This window comes from Lichenostomus cassidix, chromosome 12 (genome assembly GCF_008360975.1).
Source record: "Lichenostomus cassidix isolate B80296 chromosome 12, HeHo_3.0, whole genome shotgun sequence".
Classification (NCBI taxonomy): Eukaryota; Metazoa; Chordata; class Aves; order Passeriformes; family Meliphagidae; genus Lichenostomus; species Lichenostomus cassidix.
In genome coordinates, this window is record NC_139493.1 from 13,757,909 (window position 1) to 13,779,220 (window position 21,312).

A 21,312-nucleotide genomic window follows, 5' to 3' on the forward strand; every position below is an offset into this window, starting at 1 on the left:
GTGGAGCTCTCCTGTACCCCAAAACTTGAAGAGGCAAGAGCCACATATGAACCATGTTTGGGGTGCTCCGAATTGGCTGGGACAACCCCTGGGTGTGAATAAAAAGTGTTTCTTGTAATGGTCATTTTGGTGTCCTGGTCTTGTCCTCAGGCTACACGGGCCAAGAGCAAAATACTCATGACACCTGTCCCTGCCCACAGCTCTGCCCCTGCCTGTAACCCTGTCCTCACTGCTGGTCACCTCCTTGCCTACAGTCCTCCTAATATCCCTGCCCTGTTGTCACCCAACACTAAGGGGACACCTATCCCTGGCTCTTGCCCATATCCCTTCCCTGGCCATTTGCTGCTGCCACCAATATCTCTACTTCTGTCCTTGTCCCTGCTCCTGATCTGTCCCTGCCCATCTCTCCTCTGCCCTATCTGTACCCCTATCCCTGTTCCTGACCCCAGCTGGACCCTATCTCCATCTTACTCATATCCCTGCCCCTGCTGCCGACCTTTCCCTGCCCCATCCTTGTTCCTATCCCGGTGCCTCCCTCCCCCCCTCCTCTCCCCAGCCTCTGCCTGTCTCCTGCCCACGTCCTGATCCCCTGCGCCTTTTTGCTCGTGCCCCTGATCCCTATCCTGTTCCTCTTCCCATTCTTGCCAGCCCCTGCTCCCAGGAGCACACTCCCCCTCTGCCTCCAGCCCCCTCCCATCCTGCTGGTGTGCCTGACCCTGCTCTGAGTTCCCGCGTGTGAGTTTCTGTTTGTCTCCACCCAGTTTTTATTTAGGGAAGGAGGACAGTCGAGGGTTCCTTTGCACTTTCGTTTCCAGCTTGGCAGAGTCAGAAACTGAAATCGCGTCAGGAACAGAAACTGAAACTTTCAATTTCCCTGCTTAAGGCAGCACAGGCAGCAACATCCTGTCCGTACTATCTGGTGCCTTCTGCTCCCGGGATCAAGGGGAACCGGCTGCATCCCACTGCAAGGGAGGGCACCAGCCTCCCTGGTGATGCTGGCATCAGCCGTGTCCCACTGATGGGGTTGACACTAGGACCGTCGGTGACACTGGCTATGTCTGCATCCCATTGCCTACAGGGATGCCAGGGCATTTGCTGACACTGGTGACATTGCCCGTGGTGACACCAGGGTACCTGGTGGCACCGGCCGCATCCAATTGTCTTTGCTGACACTATGCCACAGCATGAGACGTGTCCCAGCACTGGCTGTGCCCCAGCCCAGACACTTGAGCCCCCAGCACGGGACTGGTGCCGGGTCCCGGCGCTGGGACTCTGCCTTTGGCCAGCTGGGCGCTCAGGAGAGACCCTGTGTCACTTCAGGCACCTGGGCTATGAGGTCCCACCCAGCAGGCAGCTGCCTCTCTGCCACCACCACCCCAGCTGGATGTCAGGGTGAGGCGCAGCCCTCCCTGCCCCCGCGGTGGTGGCACCGGAGACACCCGGGGGACCCCGTGGGAAGGACTCAGGGCTACCTTAAGTTCCCAGCGGTGACGCAGTGGGGCGGTGGCCCGGGGAAGTTTAAAAGCTGCTGCAGACAAGAGCAGGCTGTGGGGGGGCAGTGAGCTGCCGGCAGAGACACAGGCGGCAGCAAGCCAGAAGAGGACAACGGGAGTGACACACCTGTCAACATGTTTGTGATGCAGGCGGCAGTCACGACTGAACTGGAAACAGTGACAGCCAAGAACCTGGATGGGTGGATCATGGACAACCTGCAGCCCAGCACAGCTTTCACCATGCAGGTGAAGGAGACAGTGGGACAAATATGTGAATTCCTGAAGAGGAACTGCTTTGAGGACAAAACCCGTGTCCTAAAAACCGTAAAGGTGAGTGCTGCCCAGCTTGGGAGCCAACTGCCACCCCTGCTGCCTCCCTTCCCACTGCCCCACTGCTCCAGCTCCTGCCCTGCCTCAGTTTCCCTTGGCAGCTCCAGGAGTCGTGGCTGCCAATCCTGGTGCCAAGGGCCAGTGGTGCTGAGCAAGCAGGGTATCTCTCTACAGGGTGGCTCAGCAGGCAAGGGCACAGCTCTGAAGAACAACTCTGATGCTGATGTGGTGCTCTTCCTCAGTTGCTTTTCCGGCTACCAGGACCAGAAGATCAACAGAAAGGAAATCCTGGATTCGATCAAGAAAAGGATGAAAGCCTTCAGGGAGAGCTGGCAGTTTGATGTGTCCATCAGTGAACCCAAGTATAAGGGTCCTGATAATACACCGCGCTCCCTCAGCATTACTCTGTACTCCAAGGTGTCTAGAGAGTCCATTGATGCGGACATCCTGCCTGCCTATGACGCCTTGGGTAAGGGCTGCAGGCTGGCTTGGGGACAGGGGCTGGTGTCAGTGCTGGGATGGCTCTCACCCTCCTTCTCACCCCACAGGGCAGGTGACCCAGGATGCCCCACCGAAGGCAGAAGTGTATGAGAGGCTCCTGGATGCCTGCAGCCAGCCCGGGGACTTTTCCCCCTGCTTCACTGAGCTGCAGAAGCACTTTGTGAAGCGTTACCCCGCCAAGCTGAAGAACCTCGTGCGCCTGGTCAAGTACTGGTACAAGGAGGTGAGGGGCTGCACCACTTTCCCAGTTCCCACTAGACACCCACCCCAGCCAGCTCTCACCCCCATTTTTGTCCTCTCCCCAGATGCTGGGTCCACGGCACCCCAATAAGAAGCTGCCCCCTAAGTATGCCCTGGAGCTGCTGACCATCTATGCCTGGGAGGAGGGCACAGGCTCCTGTGACTCCTTTAACATGGCTGAGGGCTTCCGCACAGTCCTGGAACTGCTGCGCCGGCACGGGGAGATCTGCATCTACTGGGAGAAGTACTACTCACTGCAGCAGAGACAGATTGGTGACCATGTCAAGGGGTTGCTGCGCAATCCCCGGTGAGCACCATGCCCTGTAGGACTGTACCCACTGGCCCCATGGCACTGCCCAGGGCTGACAGCAATGCCCACTCTGTGTTTGCAGCCCTGTCATCCTGGACCCTGCTGACCCCACGGGGATCCTGGGCCAAAACAAGGACTGGGACTTGATGGCGCAGGAAGCTGCCAGCTACTGCCGCTCACTGCTCTTCCTTCAAAATGTCCAGCCCTGGAATGTGCAGGTAAGGCTGCCTGAGCCTATGAGCATCATGGTCCCCCACCCCTGCCCCTGCTGGCTTTGCCCACTCACTTTCCTGTCCCTGCAGCCAGCCCGGCCCGTGACCATTGAGGTGATGCAGCTGTCAGGCACCAAACTGAGGAAGAAGGTCAGCCCTTACACCACCATCAGGGAGCTGAAGGAGATGATCCAGCAGGATTGGGGCATCTTGCCATACATGCAGCGCCTGGCACTGCAGGAGCCAGGCAGGAGCAACATCATCCTACAGGATTGCAATACTCTGGCCACATATGGCATCTTCTACAACACCACCCTGGTGCTCCTGCAGACTGAGCCCCAGATGATGGACGTCTTGGTGAAGGATCATAGGAATCAGATCACTACCTACACGGTGCTGCCCACCAGCACTGTCCGGCAGCTGAAGGAGCAGATCCAGGCCCGCCAGGGGCCTTCTGCCGATGAGCAACGCCTGACCTATGGCCGCAAAGAGCTGGAGGACCAGCACACGCTGGAGCATTACGATGTCAAGCCCATGACCACAATCTACATGCACCTGCGGCTCCGGGGGGGTGCAGCCCCCCAGCACCCCTAGTTCTGTGCCTGCTTGCCCTCCTGTGCACTGCCCTCAGCACCAGCCCCTGCACCTGTGTACCCCCCTGTCATGCTGGAAATAAATGCTTTGGTAGACACTTGTGCTGCTTGATCCATTGGGGACAGTGCCAGGTGTCACATGGGGTGGTCAAGGGGTTGGGGTCATCAACCCTTTGGGTTGAGGGGAGACCTCAATGCCACAAACTGCTGGGATGGCACAGGGACACAGGGGTGCAGTAAAGCAGTGCTCTCTGAGCCCAGGGTGCCTGGTGGGGTCAGGGATGGCAGCCTGCTGCCAGCTGGACCTTAGGAGAAAAACACAGCTCCTTTCTCTGCCTCCCCTCTGCCTGCTCCTGCCTGCACCAGCACCTGCCTGTGCCCACACCAGGGGCTCAAGTGTCTGGTCTGGGGTGCAGCCAGTACTGGGACATGGTTTGTGCTGGTGGCATGGTGTCACCAGAGGCCATGGGATGTGGCCAGTGCCACCCGGGCTCCTGATGCCACTGCGGACAGCAGGAGGCAGCAGACTCAAAGGACACCTCTGGTCATTGCTTTAATTGCTGCCTGTTGGCACTGGGGAAGTTTCGGTTTTCATTTTCCAGAAGTCAAAGTGGAGATGAAAACACAGCTGGAAGCCTGGGGGAAACCCATCAATCTTGGCAATGTCCCTGAAGATCTTATCTCCCCTCAGCCCTCCAGTGATGCTGAACATCCCACGCCTTTAGGCTTGGGGTGCCAGAGGAGATCCACACTGTAGGGCATGGGGCTGCCCCCCGAGTGCTTCCTGGAGCTCTGGGTCAGACACGGGACCCTGGGCGGCTGAATCTGCTTTATTGTGCTCAATTAGTACAAGGTTCCCTGTGCCACTGTTCTACACCCAGGGCAGTGGGTGCCACTTTTACGCTCCCCACATCTCCCCTTTGCGCCCCCCTCCTCCTGCTGGGCCCCTGTGTCCCACCAGTGCCTGTCCTGCCCCTCCACGCTCCCACTCCTGCCTGTAGCCCCTTTGGGACCCGAGGGTGACTCTGCTGTGCTGTCCTCCCGCAGTGCCATGCTCGGGGGACACTGCCCGGCCCTGCAGGTTTACATTCATCGTAACAGTCGTTAATAAATATTTCGGTGACTCTGCGATGCCGGCAGCCGGCTGGGTCCCCACCGGTGTTGGAGCCGGTGGCAATGGCAGTTAGCAGCCCCTCGGGGGGCTGCTCAGCCCGCCTGCCCTCCTGCGGCCCCGGAGCTGCAGCCCCCCGCAACTGCCCCGCAACGCAGCGCTGCCGGCAGGGCGGCCGAGGCTGTGCCCCACCTGCGCCCCGCTCCTAGGCAGAGCCCGGCGCCCGGGGCCGACCCCCGGGTCACCAGGGGGATGCGCTGCGGGGGCCCCGCTCGGCCCGCGGCCCCTCGTGGGTGCGCCGGCGGCGAGCTCTGCGCGGCTCCTCAGCCTGCCCGCGGCCGGGGGGACCGGCGGGAGTGCGCGGCGGTGGCGGGGATCTTCCCCGGCTCCAGAGCCTCTGGCAGACCTTGTCCGTGGCTCCCAGCGGTGGGCGCTCCACCAGCTGGAGGAAGTCCCGGTACCACACCTTGCGCCCGGGGACCCCGGCGGGGAGCTGGGGCTCTCCGGCAGATGCCACTCCCGCGGCCTGCCAGGCGCCGATCACCTCCAGGGAGAGCCGCAGCAGGGGCTGGGTGAAGCCGTGCTCGGTGGCGTGGCACAGGTAGAGGCCGGCGTCGGCGCGCTGCACGCTGCGCAGCAGGACCCCCCGCTCCGTCCGCACCACCCGCTCATCCATCTGCACCTGCAGCACCCATGGGGATGGGCCGTCAGCTCGGCGCTGCACCGCACGGTCCCAGCGGCGGTACCTAGCCACGGAGAGCCTACCTCTCGCTGGGGATCACTCAGGGTGCGCTGGTATGTCCAGAGGACGTGGGCTTGCAGGGATTTGGGGATGCACTCCAGGAAGACGGTGCTTCCCTCCACCCCGTAGAGCTGCTTCTGGGGCACGCTGTCGCGCCGGGGATCTGGGGGGGACACGGCCTGGCTGTCAGCCCCCCACCATGGCAGGGTTGGCCCCCAGACTCTGGCTGTGTCCCAGCTCACCTTCAGAGCAAAGCACGTTGGGGTCACCGTTGCGGACGTCCTGCCGGCGGAAACGCCTGTGGGAAGCAGGGAGGAGCGGGGGCTGCAGCGGCGTGACCCGCGCTCCTCACTGTGGCTTCAGGGCAGGCTGACAGCCCCAGCGCTGCACCCTGGCATGTCACCTACCTCTTGGTGTTGGGCACGTAGCGGGTGCAGGTGTTGCCATCCCAGGCACAATATGGGTCCCTGGCCAGGCAGCACTCAGCACAGGCTTTGCCGTAGGCACTGCAGCGGTACAGGGGCAGCTGGGCCAGCGCTGTGGCCGAGCCAGCATAGAGCTGATGCTGGGGGAAGAGCAGAACTGAGCACCCCCATGCTGTAGCATGGGGCTTGGCAGAGCCCTAGTGGTTACAGGAATGCCCAGGAGTCCCCACTTACCCGCTTGGAGGAGAGCTGCAGGCTGGTGATGGGGGAGGCATCCTGTGGGCAGAGCATGGGCAGAAGTTAAGGGTGCATGGGGGAACCTGGGCATGCAGGCTGCTGACTCCCACATCCTGGCAGCTGGAGTGCCCTAGCACAACCCAGAGCATGGACAACACAAGGGGGTACTGCAGGGAAATCTGGCTGGTGGGATGTGGAACCCTGACCCTCACCTGGAAGACCTGCAGCTCCTCCAGCAGCAGCGGCTCCATGCGGTGCCAGCTCTCCTTGGGCACTGAGACCACCTTCAGCACCGTGCCCACATCTGCAGGCAGGGAGAAGTGAGGCCATGGGTCCCAGCCCCAGCATCACCCTACTCTCCCTCACTGCCCCATCTCTGGGGTCACCACATGCCTGTGCCAATGAAGAGGACATCGTAATGGCCATCAGCAGCGGTGACACGGTCCACAGCAATGCGGGTGAAGGTGTAGGGCACGGCAGCTTGCAGGAAGAGGGGGCGCTGGCCATGGGGCAAGACAGGGTTGTACATCAGTGGGTGGTGACGGGCAAACTGGATCACCTCATCTGGGAAGTCTTTGGTGGAGCCAAAGGTGCCGAAGGTTTTGCTGGGGCACTGCAGGGAGACAGTACTGTCTAAGCAGGATCTCACATCCCACTGTTGCCACCCCAGCTGTGGACATCCCACTGGTGGCACCAGCCAGGACACCCATATACCACTTACCATGCCTGGGCGGGGGTATGGTACACGCCCCTGGTATGACACCCACTGGTAGTTGGGACCTTCCTTGTGTGCAAAGGGGCCCAGGAAAGCTCGGCGGATATCAGCCATGGTGTAGACACAGACAGCTGAGCCTTGGAAAACAGAGCTGGTGGGAGAGAGAGGGGAATGATGTTAGGGGGCAAGGGGGGGCAACACTGGGTGTGAGTGGGGTATTGGGGAGGGGGCTTGACCTGGATGTGGAGAAGATGGCATAGACCAGAGGGTTGCGCTTGTCCCTTGTCTGCAGCAGGAAAACGTCCCCTGCAAGCAGGGAAGGCATCAGTGCTGCCAAGGTTGCCCACAGCTACACTGAGGGGGTCGTATCCCCCTTTACTCACGGAGCTCATCGAAGTGGGTGTCTGCCCCATCGGGTCCTGGCACGGCGCAGATGAGCCGAGCCTTCAGGAATGTCGTCCACTTGTTCACCAGGCTGCGCTGCCCGCCCACGTCATTCTGCCAGGGAAAGGGGGGCACCGGCGTCAGCAGCAGTTGGTGACACACCTGGGCACCCTGGCCCCCAGCCCTCCTGCCCGTGGATGCTCTCACCCGGCAGATCTGGCCAATGCGGGCGAAGCTGGTTTTGCCTAGTCCCTGCTGCCGTTCAACCGCCGTCTCACGGAAGAAGAAGTAGATCTTGTCGTCGTCAGGGTCCTCACTCTCTGGCACCCAAAATACGGCCACGAACTTGGGCTCTGGGGACAGAAGGGTGATGTCTCCAATGCCTCCACTAGAGCTGCTCCCCAGGGACCCTGGGGCACCTGTCGGGGTCCCAGGGGAGGGTGCAGAACAAACCCTGCCCAGCTGCAGGGCAGAGGCAGAGTGAGGATGGGACCCCACCAGACATAGGGAATCTGCAGGGGACCCCTGAAATCACCCTCTGGAGGCAGCGAAGGACAAGTACAGCTGAGCCTGGAGCAGTCATTGCCCCGATGCCTCCAGGCAGCAGCACTGCCATGCCGAGGTGCTGTCAGCCTCCCTGCCACCGTCCCAGTCCCCAGCACTGACCGTTGAGCCAGCGAGAGTCATGCTGCTCCGTGCGGATGGAGGGACGCCTGCCCAGGCTGCGGAAGATGGTAAAGTCACGGCCCATCAGATCGGTGGCCACCCCAGAGTAGAGCTCCTCTCCTGGCAGGTACCGAGGGAAGCGTTATGGGGAGCCCCCCGGCACCCCCGTACTGCACAGCACCCAGCACCGGGCTCAGCGTTCCCTTACCCACGAGGACAGAGGCGGCTGTATGCCGGGGGTCATATGGGCTCTTCCCCTTGCCATCCTCAGTGTGGCGGGGGTCCAGCTTGAAAACGGGCTCCTGGAGAGGGGTAAGGGTGGGAGATGGGCAGGTGGCAGCAGCTGAGGGCTGTGGTGGTGCAAGGGGAGGCTCACTTCTGCATGCTGGCCAGCCTCGATGAAGGCACAGACGGGATGGAAGGCACCAGTGCCACAGGCGTACAGGTGGGTCCGGTTGTAGGGGTGCAGGATCTTCACAAAGTTCATGCACTCAGCCTGATGATGGAGAGAATGAAGGGTGAGGTGGTGCTGGGGCAGACTCCTGGTACAGTCCTGGCATCCCACAACTCCCCCCAGCACTTACAGTGATGTCCTTGCCAGCCCAATTGCATTCTTCCCTCCACTCCACGGGAGCCGGCCAGTAGATCTGTGGGTGGAAAAGGGGATGCTCACAGCACCTGGTGCACCCTGGACTGCCCCGCCAGCATGTCCCCCCCCCACCCTTTTACCTTCCTGTCCCGCTGGCTGATGTCATCCAGGGCCAGGGAGAGGAGGTGGTTCTGGGCACCCACGAAGAGACGGCCGCGCTCCTCGTCCAGCAGCAGAGCCTCATAGCAGCAGGAGCGCTCCAGGGAGAAGAGGCGCAGCCCATGGCGAGCCCGCAGCTCTGCCGGGACCCACCGGCACTGCTCAGCCTGGCCCCGCCACTGCCTGTCCCTCTCCCCTGCCCCAGACACACACTCCAAGGCAGCCTGGGTCTGGCCACGGCCCCCTGCCATGCCATCCCCTCCCCCAAACCTGTCCCACTGGCTTGACCAGGTTCACCAAGCCCTTGCCTGACCAGCACGCATCCCCATGCCAGCCCCACACCCACCCCTGTGTCTCCCCAGCCTCATCAGCAGACCACCCAGCATCTATTCCCATGCCCCTCGGCACCCATCTCTGCACCGCTCACCCGGTAGCAGGCAGTGGGGGAGAAGGGGCCATTCCCTGCCCTGCGGAGCTAATCCCACCGTGGCGGGAACAAACAGCCCTTTGTCAGGCTGTGAGGAGAGCTCTTGCTGAGACCTGCCGCTGGACAAAGCCCCCTGCGCCGCGCTGGAGCCCATTGAGTAGCCAGTCAGGACACAGCACTAGCTCTCCGGCTGGCACGATATTCCCAGCAGGAATGGCACAGCTGTGGCCAGGGAGTACCACCGTGGTGCACACAGGGATAGAGGCACTTGAGCCGACACCTGCCGGGGGCTGGGAGTGAGGTCCCCAGCACAGGCATGGTCCCAGGGGCAGGCAGGTGGCCCTGGGACGATTGGCATCAGGTGAGGAACATGGCAGGCAGTACCAACACCTGGTAGCCCGCGGGGAGGGCGGCAGCAGTGCTGGGGATGTGCCAGTGTTGGGGTTTCGCACCACTCCCACCATGCTGCCCCCCAGGATCCTCCTGTCCCTCGGGATGATGCTGGGTGCTGCTGACACGTCACCAGTGCACCCACGCCTGACCCCACACCCCCCCACCCTGCCCGTGTCCCATGCTCACCGGGGAAGGACAGCTTGAGGCGGGGGATGGCAGCGGGTGGGGGGCGGCCGGCAGCGATGCCGCGCAGCAGAAGCAGGAGCAGGAGCAGCGTGCGGCTCATGGCCGGGGTCTGGCTGGTGGCGCCGCGGCTGGGGCAGAGAAGCAAGACCTCAGCTCGGGTTACAGCCCCCTCCCCACAGCCCCACGACCACGATCCCTCCCCGATGCTGCCAATGGTGTCTGGAGAGCCCTGAGCATCGGCATAGAGCGACCCCAGGCACGGCACAAGGGGGATCCCCCACTGGGCTCAGCCTGGCAACTGGAGGGGACATGACCCAGCCACATCCCTCCCTGTCTTTAAGTCCCCATTAATCCAACCCCAAACCTAATGGGCTTTCGGAACAGTCCTCTTACTCCTGCCTGTGGGGAAACTGAGGCAACCCAGCCAAGCAGCATCCAACCCTCCCCATGCCTGTCTGAGCCCATCTGCAGGAGGGCGCTGGGCTCTGCCCATTCCTGCCTGCAAGCACAGAGCTGTCCTATAGGAAAGGGGACAAGACACATCAAGCACCTAAGTGGTGATAACCAGATAGGGCACCCTGGGCAGTCAGTGGGCTCCTGAGCATTGGGTAAGCTCTCCATCGTGGTAATCATGGCATCCCATGCCTCAGTTTCCTCCACTGCTACAGCTACCATTAGCCCTGGCCTTTCTTGTACCACCATGCAAATGGGAGCAGGTTTTGGGGGGCTCTGTCTAAGTGGGTGCCCACAATCCCCAGAGGGGCCCATGCTGGTGTGTCTGCCACTCTGATGGGTGTCCACCACAGGGTACGGAAGTGCTCCTCTGGCTCTGGCAGCAGTGGGAGGTGATGGTTATCAGGGCACTGTGCCAAAACACAGATGCCCCCTGACCATGCTGCAGTGCCTCGTGCAAGGCACAAACTGAACTATGCCAGTCATCAGCCCCTGTGGGTTTCACCCTTGGCACAGCCACTGGGGCCCTCACCAGGACGCCGGTGACAAGCAAGGCCCTATCACAGCACCGAGGCTAGGCGCAATCACCCCAGGTTCTGCTGTCCTGCGTGAGCTGGGCACTGGTGGATGCTACCCTGGAGGGTCAGACATGCATGGCATGGACTGGGGCTCCTGCGGGCAGGGCAGCTCTCTCCAGGCTGGCCGGTGGAGGTGAGCCCGGAGCAGGCAGCGGGCAGCGAGCAGGGCCTGGCTGGGCGCAGTGCCGGGTCTGGCTGCCCGGTGGCCCGGCACGAAGGCGGTCGGCGCTAATGGCATTTACAGAGGCGCCGGGATGAGGCGCGGGACCCGCCGGGGTCTGGCAGCCCCGACAGCTGCCGCCAGCCGGGGCCGTGCCGGGGCACCGGGGGCCTCCCACCTGCCCGCACTTGCCGAGCGGCCGGGGCAGACCCCCGGGCACGGACCCCGTAGCTCTGACCCGCCTGGCACGGGGGGCCGGGTGTGGGGCGGGCAGCACCGGAGCACCACAGACCCTCGGTGCCAACTCTGGCAGATCCAGCCCGTGAAACTCCCCGTGCCAACCCCGACGCCAGCCCTACGGTGCCAGCGGGGACATGAGCCCCACGCCGCGAGCCCCCCGCCACCAGCACGGGCAGCCCCCCGACGGCAGCGCAGAGACCCCGTCCCGGGACACTCCCCGGCCACCCCCGCGCCCTGCCGGCCCCCCGATCCCCGGAACCCACCTGTGTCCCGGCTCGGCTCGGCCCGGCCCGGCCCCGCCCGCCGCGTCCGCCGGGAGGGAGCGGGGCGGCCCAGCGGGGCGGGGCGGGGCGGGGCCGGGGGCGCGCACAGGGACGCGCACACGTGTGTGCGACCACACACTCACGAGCAGACACGCGGGCACCCTCACACACACACGCACACACACGCGAACACCCGCTGCCACTCACACACACACACACGGAGCCCAGTGGCCCGGGGTGACACTGACGGGGATACCCCGGTGACACTCGCTGCCCCCGGGGCAGAGCTGAGGATGCCACGCTCAGCACACGTGTGGCTGTGTGGCTCAGCACACGAGTGGTGGCGGGGCTACCTCCTCCCCTTGACAGGCACTTGCCTGCCCGGGGGTGGGGGCTGTGCCGGGGGGTGCCGGGGCCGTACCGGGGGTACGGGGGGCCGGTCCCGCACCCCGCTCAGCTGCAGCCCAGATGTCTGGCCCGGGCCCAGCCCGGAGCAAACAAAATTCCTCCGCTGCCTCCCATTTTCCAGCTGCCGCTGCCAAGAATAGCAAGTGCCGAGTGGTGCCGGCAGCGGGGCCACGCGTGCCTCGGCGGGCAGGGCTCGGGGCGGGGGGAAGACGAACTGCCTTGGGGGCCACACCTGTCTTGTTCTCCCCGCGCCCCTGACTGTCCCTACCTGCGTGTGCAGGAGTCCAGGAAGGCAGGTGCAGGGTGAGTGGGGAGGCAGAGGTGCAGGCAGGCAGGGGTGCAGGCAGCAGACTGTGCAGGCAGGTGCAGGGTGAGGGGGAGGCAGGAGTGCAGGCAGGTGCAGGCAGTGGGTGCCAGCAGGCAGCGAGTGCAGGCGGGCTGGCAGTGAGAGCAGGAAGGCCAGCAGCCGGTGCAGGCAGGTCAGGTGCAGGTGTGGGCAGGCAGCTGGCACAGGCAGGCAGTGAGTTCAGCAGGCAGCCAGAGGCATGCAGCGAGGTCAGCAGTAGGGAGAAGTTGTGCCAGGAAGGGTGCCCGGGCAATGCCCTTCTGTCCCACTGCCAGTAACCCTCGTGCTGCCAGCCTTGGTGCTCTGGCACGCTGCAGGCTCTATTTCAACACCACTGCTTGCTCTCCTGGCTGTGCTGCAGTGCTGAGCGCCAGTCCAGCTTTGTGGGCAGAAAGAGGGACGCGGCAGGGTGGCAGGGGAGGGCTGGCACCAGTAGGGCAGGGGTTACTCTGCTGTAAGACTTTGTCCAGGCACCAGCAGGACTTTGTGCTGGGTGGCCCCCACACCGTTGGGCATGGCGTCCCTGTGCCTGCTGTCCCAGGATGGCAGGCTGAGATGGTGGTGACAGGGGTGTCGCGCCCAGCCCTGCCAGTGGGCACTTTCCTGTGCAATGCCAGCACTGTGCCTCAGTTTCCCTTCACCTAGCTGGGACATTTCCAACCACCGCCGCTCCCGGCAAGCGTGGCGAGGTGGCCAGGTGACGTCACCATCACCCAGCCCTGGAGCCCTGCGGGGACCTTGCTGGCAGCGGCTCCGCCTGGAGAAACCATCAAGCGTCAGAAGGGCCGGGCTTTCATCCCGGAAAAAACGGCGCGGGAGGGATGCGCCACGTCGGCGGCCGGCCACCCCTTCCCGCCCCACCGGGTGTTGCTGGCAAGCACCGGAGCTACAGGGCGCTGGGATGATGACGGTCCCCATCTGGAATGGGCATCGCCACTAGTATCCCGTCCTCATCCCTGCACTCTCTGCCAGCCCGCGGGAGGCTTCACAGCCAGGTGCCGGTGGCCTGGCTCCCCGCCAGCGCGGGGGTGTCACTGCCGACGGCACCAGCAGGTGCTGGCGCTTTCGCTCTTTAATCCCGCCCCAGCCGCTGGCAGATCCGCGCCCAGGGATCGCTGCCTCGGCCAAATCTCCCCTGGCGGTTCCGGCTCCGGCAAGCATCTGTAGCTCCGCCGGCAGCGCCCGAGCCCCCAGCCGTGTTTGCGGTAGGAAACGGCTGCTCTCCACCTCCGCAGGGCCCCGCGGGCGGCACGGCAGGAGGCAACGGCCAACGCTCCTGCATCTCCTGTGCCGGGTGAGCCGGCAGGGCATGGGATGGATCCATGCCATCGAATGGGTGACCAGGACCACCGGCTGCTGGAGACCCTGCGTGGAGGGAGAAGGGCTGGGACGGGCATCCACTAGCCCTCAGAATGGGTACAAATCCTGCACCCCAAACGGGACTGGTACCTCACCCGACCCCTCCAAGGGTGCTACAGGGTGGTTCCCCATGTCCCTGGGGGCTAGGGAGCTTCCCTCCACCCTGGTGGCGCCATCATGGCTGAGGACATGCAAATCCCAAGGGTCAAGGTACACTGTGTCATGACAGCTGGTGCCATGGGCGTCCCCGTGACACATAGGCGTGGCACGGCACTGTTCCCCAGCCAAGAGACGGAATTGTGCAGCAGGGTGGCCTTTGCTGGCACTGCCAGTGACGCTGCCAACTTGTCATCAGGGCAGGAGTGAGGCATCCTCACCCCAGCCTACACCCATGACCTGGACACAGGGATACACTGCTCAAACTAGTATTCACTGGGCCTGGACACAACCCAAAAAGCTGTCAGTGGTTCATGATGGCACTAAAGATGTGGCTTTAGGACTTCTTTGGGAGTCCATCTGTGGCACACAGTGTTGGGCCATGGGATGGCATGGGGCCTTGTGTGGCTGCCACATCTCTGGTGCAGGGGGAGGATGTGCCAGGGAGGGGACAGAGTCCATAGCATCCCAAGTGTGCCAGTGTGAGCACTTGGCTGGCGAGGAGCAAATGTGCCTGAGACAGCTGCATCCTTGCAACACGGCATGGTGGTGATGTCCCAGGGGGACACAGCTCTAGGCTCACACCCTGTCTGTGGATATACCACCCCGACCCTATGTCCACCCCCATCATAGCATGCTGTGAGACCCCAGCAGCAGGGACCCCTGTGGCCCCAGTGCATTCCTGCCGGGATTAGGTACTGGCTCCCGGCAGTGCCATGCTGGTATAGCCCAGCTAATCCCTTTTTAATTGTCCTAGCCCTGTGCTGGACTGATCTGGGCTGCCCAAGGGATGTGGGGTGTTGTGTACACCCCAGTGCCTGAGCACATCTGGGGTGCCCTCATTGTGTGTCCCTTCTGTGGGACTGAACTTTTGGGGTGGTGATGAAGAAGGAGATGTCCATCCTTCAGGTGCAAGACAATGGCTTTTTGGAAAAGGAAAGGGAGGGATCCTGGTCTTATAGGATCCTGTCCTCCTGACCCAAGGTGACCATTTGCCCTTGGCTTCATGTCTGCCAGCAGCCAGGCTCTGGGACAAGCAGAGGGGCCATGTACCCCACACTGAAAACCACTGAAGCTCCTCAAAGCCATACGTGGGGCAGGGGAGCAGGACACCCAGGCTTTCCACCACCATCCAAGCCTCTCCCTGTTCCAGCAGGAAGGCAGGGGGAGATGCAGGCTGAGCCCCCCTGCCTGCTACCCTGTCCATGTCCCTCCAGCCCTGCCCTGCGCCACACCAACCAGCGGCATCCAGCTCCTTAGGCTTTAAAAATAGGCTGGTGTCCCTGCCATGGGGTCAGTAATTTTAGCCAGGGTGTGTCTTGTTGGGAAGCACGCGGGACCATTCATCTGCTCCTGCTGGCTTGGCTGCATCCACACCCAGGGCTGATGTCAGCCCCTTGCTGCCCACTTGCTCGTCCCTGCCCCTGGGCAAAGCGGTACAGCCATGGCCAACTTGGGCACAGGCAATGTCTGATGGGGTGGCAAGGGCAGGGATGTGATGACCGGGGTGCCCAGCTGTGCCCCCCGACCCTGCCTGCTCCCCATCCTGGGCATCTTGCCTCCAAAGCTGGTGGCACCAGGGAGCACAGCTTTCCACAGCACCCAGCAGCACCCAGCCAGGCGGTGGTAGAAGAGTCCTAGCACCCTGCCCTCTTCTCTCACCCTTCTCCTCTCACCCTGGCCCCCCAACAAAACAGCCACTTCAGATCGCCTCCCACGGTGCTCCCGGGGGGCTGTGCCGGCTGGGAAGGCTGCGGGGGCCGCTGCGGAGCATAATGGGGCTATTGATGGCCGAGCCAGCGGCCCCGGCACGGCACAATGGGGCCTTGTCTGCTGGCCCAGCTCCCGCTCCTGCCCAGCCCTGTGCCCAGCCTCAGGATACCCCCTTTCCCGATTGCCTCGGAGCTCACCCAGGTGCCAGCCAGGGCACACACTGCCTTGACTGAGCCAGTGAGTTCTGTAAAGGACCGCAGGTGGGAGGCCACCGGGTGAGCACCTCCTTCTCATAAACCAGTGCCCAGAGAAGGAGCATTGCTTGGGAAACCTCCCAGCACGGTGGTGTTCACCCCTGCCACCCCTGCTGGGACAGGCCTTAGGGGTCCCTGCTCATCTGTGGGGTGACAGGAACAAGGAGGTGGCACGTGCCCAGTGATGCCTTCGCTTCCCTCTCAGGACCATGCCCAAGTACCCACTGAGGGGAGGCAGGGACCTCACCACTCTGCAGGGAGCTCCATCATCTCAGTCCCCCAACCCCGTGGCCCCCCTCAATGGGCCAGCCCGGTGCCCCAAATCCACCATCTCACCTGCTGTAGCGTGTGGGCTCTGCCGGAGCTCGCTTGCCTCCTCACCCGGCGGGTAGGCTGGGGCTCTGGCTGCCGCCTGCCCTTTAAACCCCAAATCCCCGGTGCTGGGCGCCAGTCCCGCCAGCGGCGGGGGTGGAGGGAGGGGATGCAAAGCCCCGGTCCCTGCTCCCGGGGCCGGCACCAACAAAAGGCGACTGTGTCCTGTGTCCTCCCTCTGCACCCAACGACCTGGTTGGCCGCTTGGGAACAGCCGCTCAGGACCCCAGGGTTTTCTGGGGTGCTGCCACCCCCTCTACCCGCACTTGGAAGGGAGGAGAGGTGCGAGCAAGCCTAGGATTCCCTGTCACAGCCGCGGAACATCCCGATGTCCCTAAGCACCCGTTCCTGCCTGCTTGGTCCTGTTCCTGCCTTGGAGAGGTGCCAGGGTGAAGGCACTCATCACCGTCCCAGTGCCTCATCTGCTCTTGCAAAGCCCAGCCCAGCAGGGCTGGAGGGGGAGGAAGGGGATGCAGCTGCTGCCGTGGTGCTCTTTCTGGGGGGACTCACCCCATGGTACCCCCATAGCTGCCGTGGGGCCGGGTGGCTGCCAGGGCAGCATCCCTGCGGTCCGAAGGACAAGCAGCCGGTGACGCCTCATTAATGTGGGGTAAATGTGTAACAAGTTCTCGGCTGGGCTGGGGCGGTTTGAGCCGCATGACTCCTCTAGCCTTCCCGGCATCCTGGGAACTGGGAATTTAGAGGCTCTCTCGCAATAAGAGCTGCTCAGCCAGGGCAGGAGGGAGAGGGAAAGTCCATCTTGTGGACGGACACGTTGGGGTGTCCAGTGCTGGCTGGACGGGGCAGAGTGGGCAGCGTGCTGGGCTGGGCTGGGCACAAGCCCATTGCCCGAGGCAGAGGATGATCTCAGCCCATCTGCCCTCCAAGAGGGCATGAGGCGAGAGACCCAAGGGAGCCAGCCTCTGTTCAGCCGTGCCTGCCAGCATGGGAGGCAATGGGCAACATTTTAGTAAAAAAACAAAACAGGAAATTCCATCTGAAGGCAAGGGAATGTGTTTTTCTTGTGTGACAGTGGCCAGGTGCTGACATGGCTGTGCCAGAGGCCGCAGAGCATCCAGCCTTGAGGATCTGTGCCCAAACAGCCGGCACCAGCTGAGCCACTCCTGCCATGGGGTGGGCTCAGGGCAGCCAGGGACTCAGCCAACTCTGTGCCAGGCTCCAGCCTCCCTCCTGGCAGCTGTGACCGTGCAGGTGGAGACGCGCTGGAACACATGATCCTGGGATGTCAGTGCCACCACAGAGCTCTTAGCATGTTGTCTCAGAACTGACAGTGGGTCACCATGCCATGCCATGTGGTGCCATGCAAAGCCACAGGGCACCTCGCAGTGTTGAGCTCCATGGAAAGCATTGGGCTGGCCAGAGGCCTCGGGAAACAGGTGACCCTCACAGGAGAAGTTCCAGGCAGCACAGCCACCACTTCACATGGGATAGATCGAGGGGCTGGGGCTGTCCCACAGAGGGGCAGGCAGAGTCCTGGGGTGCAAGTAGCAGGAGAGGGCTTGGAGGGACACAAGTCCCCCCTTGGACTGGAGTCACACGGGTGTGACAAGGCTGTGGGTGCTGGGGGAACCCCAGCGGGGTCAGGCAGGGTGCAGTCAGGGTGTGGCAGTGGGCGGGCAGTGGGCGGGCAGTGGGTGGGCAGTGAGCAGGCACGGGGAGGGCGGAGTGTGGGAAGTGGGCAGGCGATGGGCGGGCAGAGTGCGGGTGGGCAGTGGGCAGTAGATGGGAGGGCAGGGTGTGGGTGGGCAGTGGGCAGGCACAGGGCGGGCAGGGTGCGGGTGGGCAGTGGGCAGGCACAGGGCGGGCAGGGTGCGGGTGGGCAGTGGGCAGTAGATGGGAGGGCAGGGTGCGGGTGGGCAGTGGGCAGGCGATGGGCGGGCAGGGTGCGGGTGGGCAGTGGGCAGGCACAGGGCGGGCAGGGTGCCGGTGGGCAGTGGGCAGGCACAGGGCGGGCAGGGTGCGGGTGGGCAGTGGGCAGGCACAGGGCGGGCAGGGTGCGGGTGGGCAGTAGATGGGAGGGCAGGGTGCGGGTGGGCAGTGGGCAGGCGATGGGCGGGCAGGGTGTGGATGGGCAGTGGGCAGGCGATGGGCGGGCAGGGTGCGGGTGGGCAGTGGGCAGGCACAGGGCGGGCAGGGTGCGGGTGGGCAGTGGGCAGGCGATGGGAGGGCAGGGGGCGTGGAGCGGGCAGGGTGCTGCTGTGCCCCCGGCTGCCGCCAGAGGGCGGTCGGGCACCGGTCCCGGCCGTGCCGCTCCGTCCCCGCGCTCGCAGTCGGTGTCCCCCGCGCCCCCGGTGCTCCGGGCAGGGGCATCACCAGCCCGCAAAGTCACGGGACGGCGATGTCCCGCCTGGCTGCTGCGGGGTCACCAACGCCCTGCCCTGCCCTGCCCGTCCGTGCAGCCGGTGGGAACCGGGAGCGGCTGGCCGGCGGCGGGGAGCTGGCGGGGCCGGTGCTGCTATAGCACTGCGCTGACCTTGCCGGCGGCAGAGCGGGAGCGGGCAGCGCTCTGGGCAGAACCGGCGGAGCTGGAGCAGCCGCCCGTGGCCTGGCACCCATGGCCTGACCTTCCCAGGAACTGCTGTAGTGCCGGGAGGGCAGCTGGGGGCCTGTATCCCCATCCTCCCCCTGGTGTGGCGTCAGCGCTGTGTCACCATTGTGCCACGGTGGCGACTGCTGCTGGGTACGGCATTGCCCGTAGCCAGTCCAGCCCTCATCTGTGCTTCCTGCAGCCCACCGAGCTCAGTGCTGGTGGCAGGCAGATCCCGCTGCTCACAGGCAGGGTGGGGGTCCCAGGAGTGCCACGGAGCACGTGGTAGGTCTTTGGGTCCTGTGGGGTGTGCCGAGGGGAAATGGGACTGGAGCTGGCCTCTGGTAACCCCCTGGCATCTGGTGGTCCTGGGATGTCTCTTCAAGAAGGGAGCTCTGGGATTTCTGTGAAACACCATGCTCTACTGGGTGGGGGGAAAGGTTTCAGGGAATTGAGCTGTGGGGAAAACATGTGAGGTGGCTAGGCAAGGCCAGGGTAGGTGCCCCAGGCTTGTGCTGGCCTCCTGCCACCAAGCAGCGTGCCACGTCAGGCCCGCAGCCCCAGGGACTGGCCCAGCCCCATGGCAAACAGTGCTGAATTGGGCGAGCTGACCCTTGGACTGGGCAAGGAGGGATAACCCCGCACCCAGGGCCAGTGGTCTCAGTGCCACTCTGGCTGTGCCTTGCTTTCCCCATTGCAGGCAGCCCTGCCGCCAGCACGGTGGGTGCTTATCTTGGTTTCTGTTTCCTCCTCCCAGCTCAGCTCCTGCAGCCCCTGGGCTCACTCCTGGCTGCGGGGCAGGTGGGTTAGTACCATTAGCCATCGGCAGCACCAGGCAGAGCAGTGCTGCCAGCTCTGCTGGGTGACAGGGGTCCCAGGGACAGGAGCACCGGGGGTGCCGGGGCTGGCTGTACGCCGGCAGTGGCAGGAGCTGGCTGGGACTGTTTTCCTCTGTGTTTGCTCGGCCCTGGGGACGGCCAGCGATGCGGATCAAGGCCGGCGTCCTTTGGGCAGCCAATTGTCAGCCAGCTGAGAGGGGAGGGAGAGGGGCAGCTGCCCCAGGGCTTTCCCAACCCTGGAGAGGGCCACCATGCCAGCTCTGCCCAGTCTGAAACAGCGGCAGGTTGAGTTCACCCAAACACAAGGCTGGGTGATGCCATCTGGGACCCAGGGCTGCCCGTTGAGACCCAGCACCCAGTGCTCCCCAGCTGTCCCCTGGGCACCCCACATCCCACCACTGTGGCAGCTCAGGTGCTGGGGGACATGGCAGCCTCAATCCTGAGCACCAACACGTCCCTTTGTGCTTCTCTCACTGAATCCTTTTCCCTGATGGGCCATGAAAGGGCCTTTATCTCCTCTCTTCCTCACGGCTGGGTCACACCTCACAGGAGCCTGTGGTGGACTGTCTGGCCCTGGGACTGACAGTCACCCCAGTGAAGGTGGAGGTCCAGGACAGCCCTCCTGGTGCCGCTGTAGGGAGCCAGAGCAGACTGCCCTTTCACTGGGACTGCAGTGTCACAGTAACTGCTCCTTGGTCAGCTCTGGACTGACCACAGCATCCCGGAGAGAGGACAGACATGGCTGTGGCCACGTCTCCATTTTTGGCCCAGTTATTTATAACTCTAAACAAGGATGCCACAGTTGTCTGGGCTGAAAGGTGTCCCTGGTCCTCCCCTGCTCCCTGGTCCCCAGCTCCCCAGCCATCTGCCACCCTGCTGCCCGGGCCCTGGGCAGTATGCCCAACATCCCCCGGGGGCCTCCCAGCCGGCTCCATGCTCCCTGACAGCTTGCTGGAAGCTTGGAGGTGAACAGGAGAGCCCCCTTCCCAGGGACTGGAGATCCCCCAGCACTGCCCCACATTTCCTTCCTCTGCCCCATGCTGGAGATCTGCTCCTGCTCTGCTAAACATTACGTGCCCTTGCTGGCTGCAGCTCATCCCTGGACCCAGTGTCCCAGGAAATTTGGGGTGTAGAGCAGCTCAGCCTTGGTGTCCTGCACTGCTGGCATTGCCTTGTGCCTCCTCCTTGGTTCTGGCAGCTGCCTGAGCTCCCTCCCTGTCCTCAGGAAGCCTGGGTGGCTGCAATGTGGAATGCCAAGCTCCCTGTGGTCTGGAGGACCCTGAGGCTTGTGGAGCTGATGGAAGGCAGTTCCCAGCCCAGGGAGGCTCAGGTCCCGTGCACATGAGAGTGTTTTCCTGTGAGCAAGGGTCCCCCTGCAGAGTGGAGCTGCATCACCATCCTCAGGGATAGTTGCCAGAACATCCCTCTGGCAGCTGGTGGCACCCAACATCTCTGCCCACCCAAGGGAAAATATTGCCAGCTCCATGCCTGGCTTTCCAGTGGGATGTGGGGAGCAACAGAACCCAGCAATCTGGGACATTGGGGAAAAAGCCAAGACTCAGGGGATCTGGGCACTGGGTGCTGGATGTTTCAGAAGCATCATGGCTACTCAGGTTTGTTTGGCTTGAAAAGCATTTGAGTTGCATTTAAAGACATTAAAGTCCTTGCTAAGTCCTTGCTTAATTACCCTAACAGCATTTAAGCCTTTGCTTCAGGATGGTCAGACCACAGAAACAAAGCCCCTGGCCCTGGTGGGGCTGTGGGTGCTGCCAGTGGGGACAGTAGGGACACAGTTGCCCTGCCTGGGTGGCAGAGATGAGCAGGCTGCCAGCAGGTGCCAGCACCTCTGGAGGGGACTGAAGGGACAGTCTCCCTGTGCCAACAGGAACAGTTTATTCCCACATCCTAGG

At 63.4% G+C, this 21,312-nt stretch overlaps 2 protein-coding genes across 4 annotated transcripts; one reads left to right on the forward strand and one right to left on the reverse strand.

Annotated features, from left to right (window-relative positions):
• Nucleotides 1-1,532: 1,532 nt before the first annotated feature.
• LOC146431760 (2'-5'-oligoadenylate synthase 1-like) lies at nucleotides 1,533-3,777 on the forward strand. Its single transcript, XM_085072781.1, has 6 exons — nucleotides 1,533-1,823; nucleotides 1,998-2,292; nucleotides 2,372-2,547; nucleotides 2,630-2,871; nucleotides 2,957-3,092; nucleotides 3,177-3,777. Exons 1-6 carry the CDS (start codon nucleotides 1,629-1,631, stop codon nucleotides 3,678-3,680), a joined length of 1,548 nt encoding a protein of 515 aa, XP_084928907.1. The 5' UTR covers nucleotides 1,533-1,628; the 3' UTR covers nucleotides 3,681-3,777.
• Nucleotides 3,778-4,494: 717 nt separating this feature from the next.
• SEMA3B (semaphorin 3B) lies at nucleotides 4,495-16,605 on the reverse strand. Of its 3 annotated transcripts, none has more exons than XM_085072782.1 (18): nucleotides 16,526-16,604; nucleotides 9,714-9,841; nucleotides 8,689-8,846; nucleotides 8,544-8,606; nucleotides 8,336-8,455; nucleotides 8,168-8,261; nucleotides 7,960-8,015; nucleotides 7,501-7,755; nucleotides 7,293-7,407; nucleotides 7,146-7,215; nucleotides 6,916-7,060; nucleotides 6,588-6,807; nucleotides 6,407-6,498; nucleotides 6,192-6,233; nucleotides 5,940-6,097; nucleotides 5,775-5,830; nucleotides 5,556-5,695; nucleotides 4,495-5,472 (listed from the first exon to the last, which is right to left on the reverse strand). In XM_085072782.1, exons 1-18 carry the CDS (start codon nucleotides 16,528-16,530, stop codon nucleotides 5,032-5,034), a joined length of 2,358 nt encoding a protein of 785 aa, XP_084928908.1. In that variant the 5' UTR covers nucleotides 16,531-16,604; the 3' UTR covers nucleotides 4,495-5,031. The 3 variants fall into 3 exon arrangements, with proteins under 3 accessions (XP_084928908.1, XP_084928910.1, XP_084928911.1); XM_085072784.1 differs by having other exon boundaries at nucleotides 7,501-7,646; nucleotides 7,960-8,079; nucleotides 16,526-16,602; XM_085072785.1 differs by having other exon boundaries at nucleotides 5,333-5,472; nucleotides 5,940-6,114; nucleotides 16,526-16,605.
• Between the last annotated feature and the right edge of the window lie 4,707 nt (nucleotides 16,606-21,312).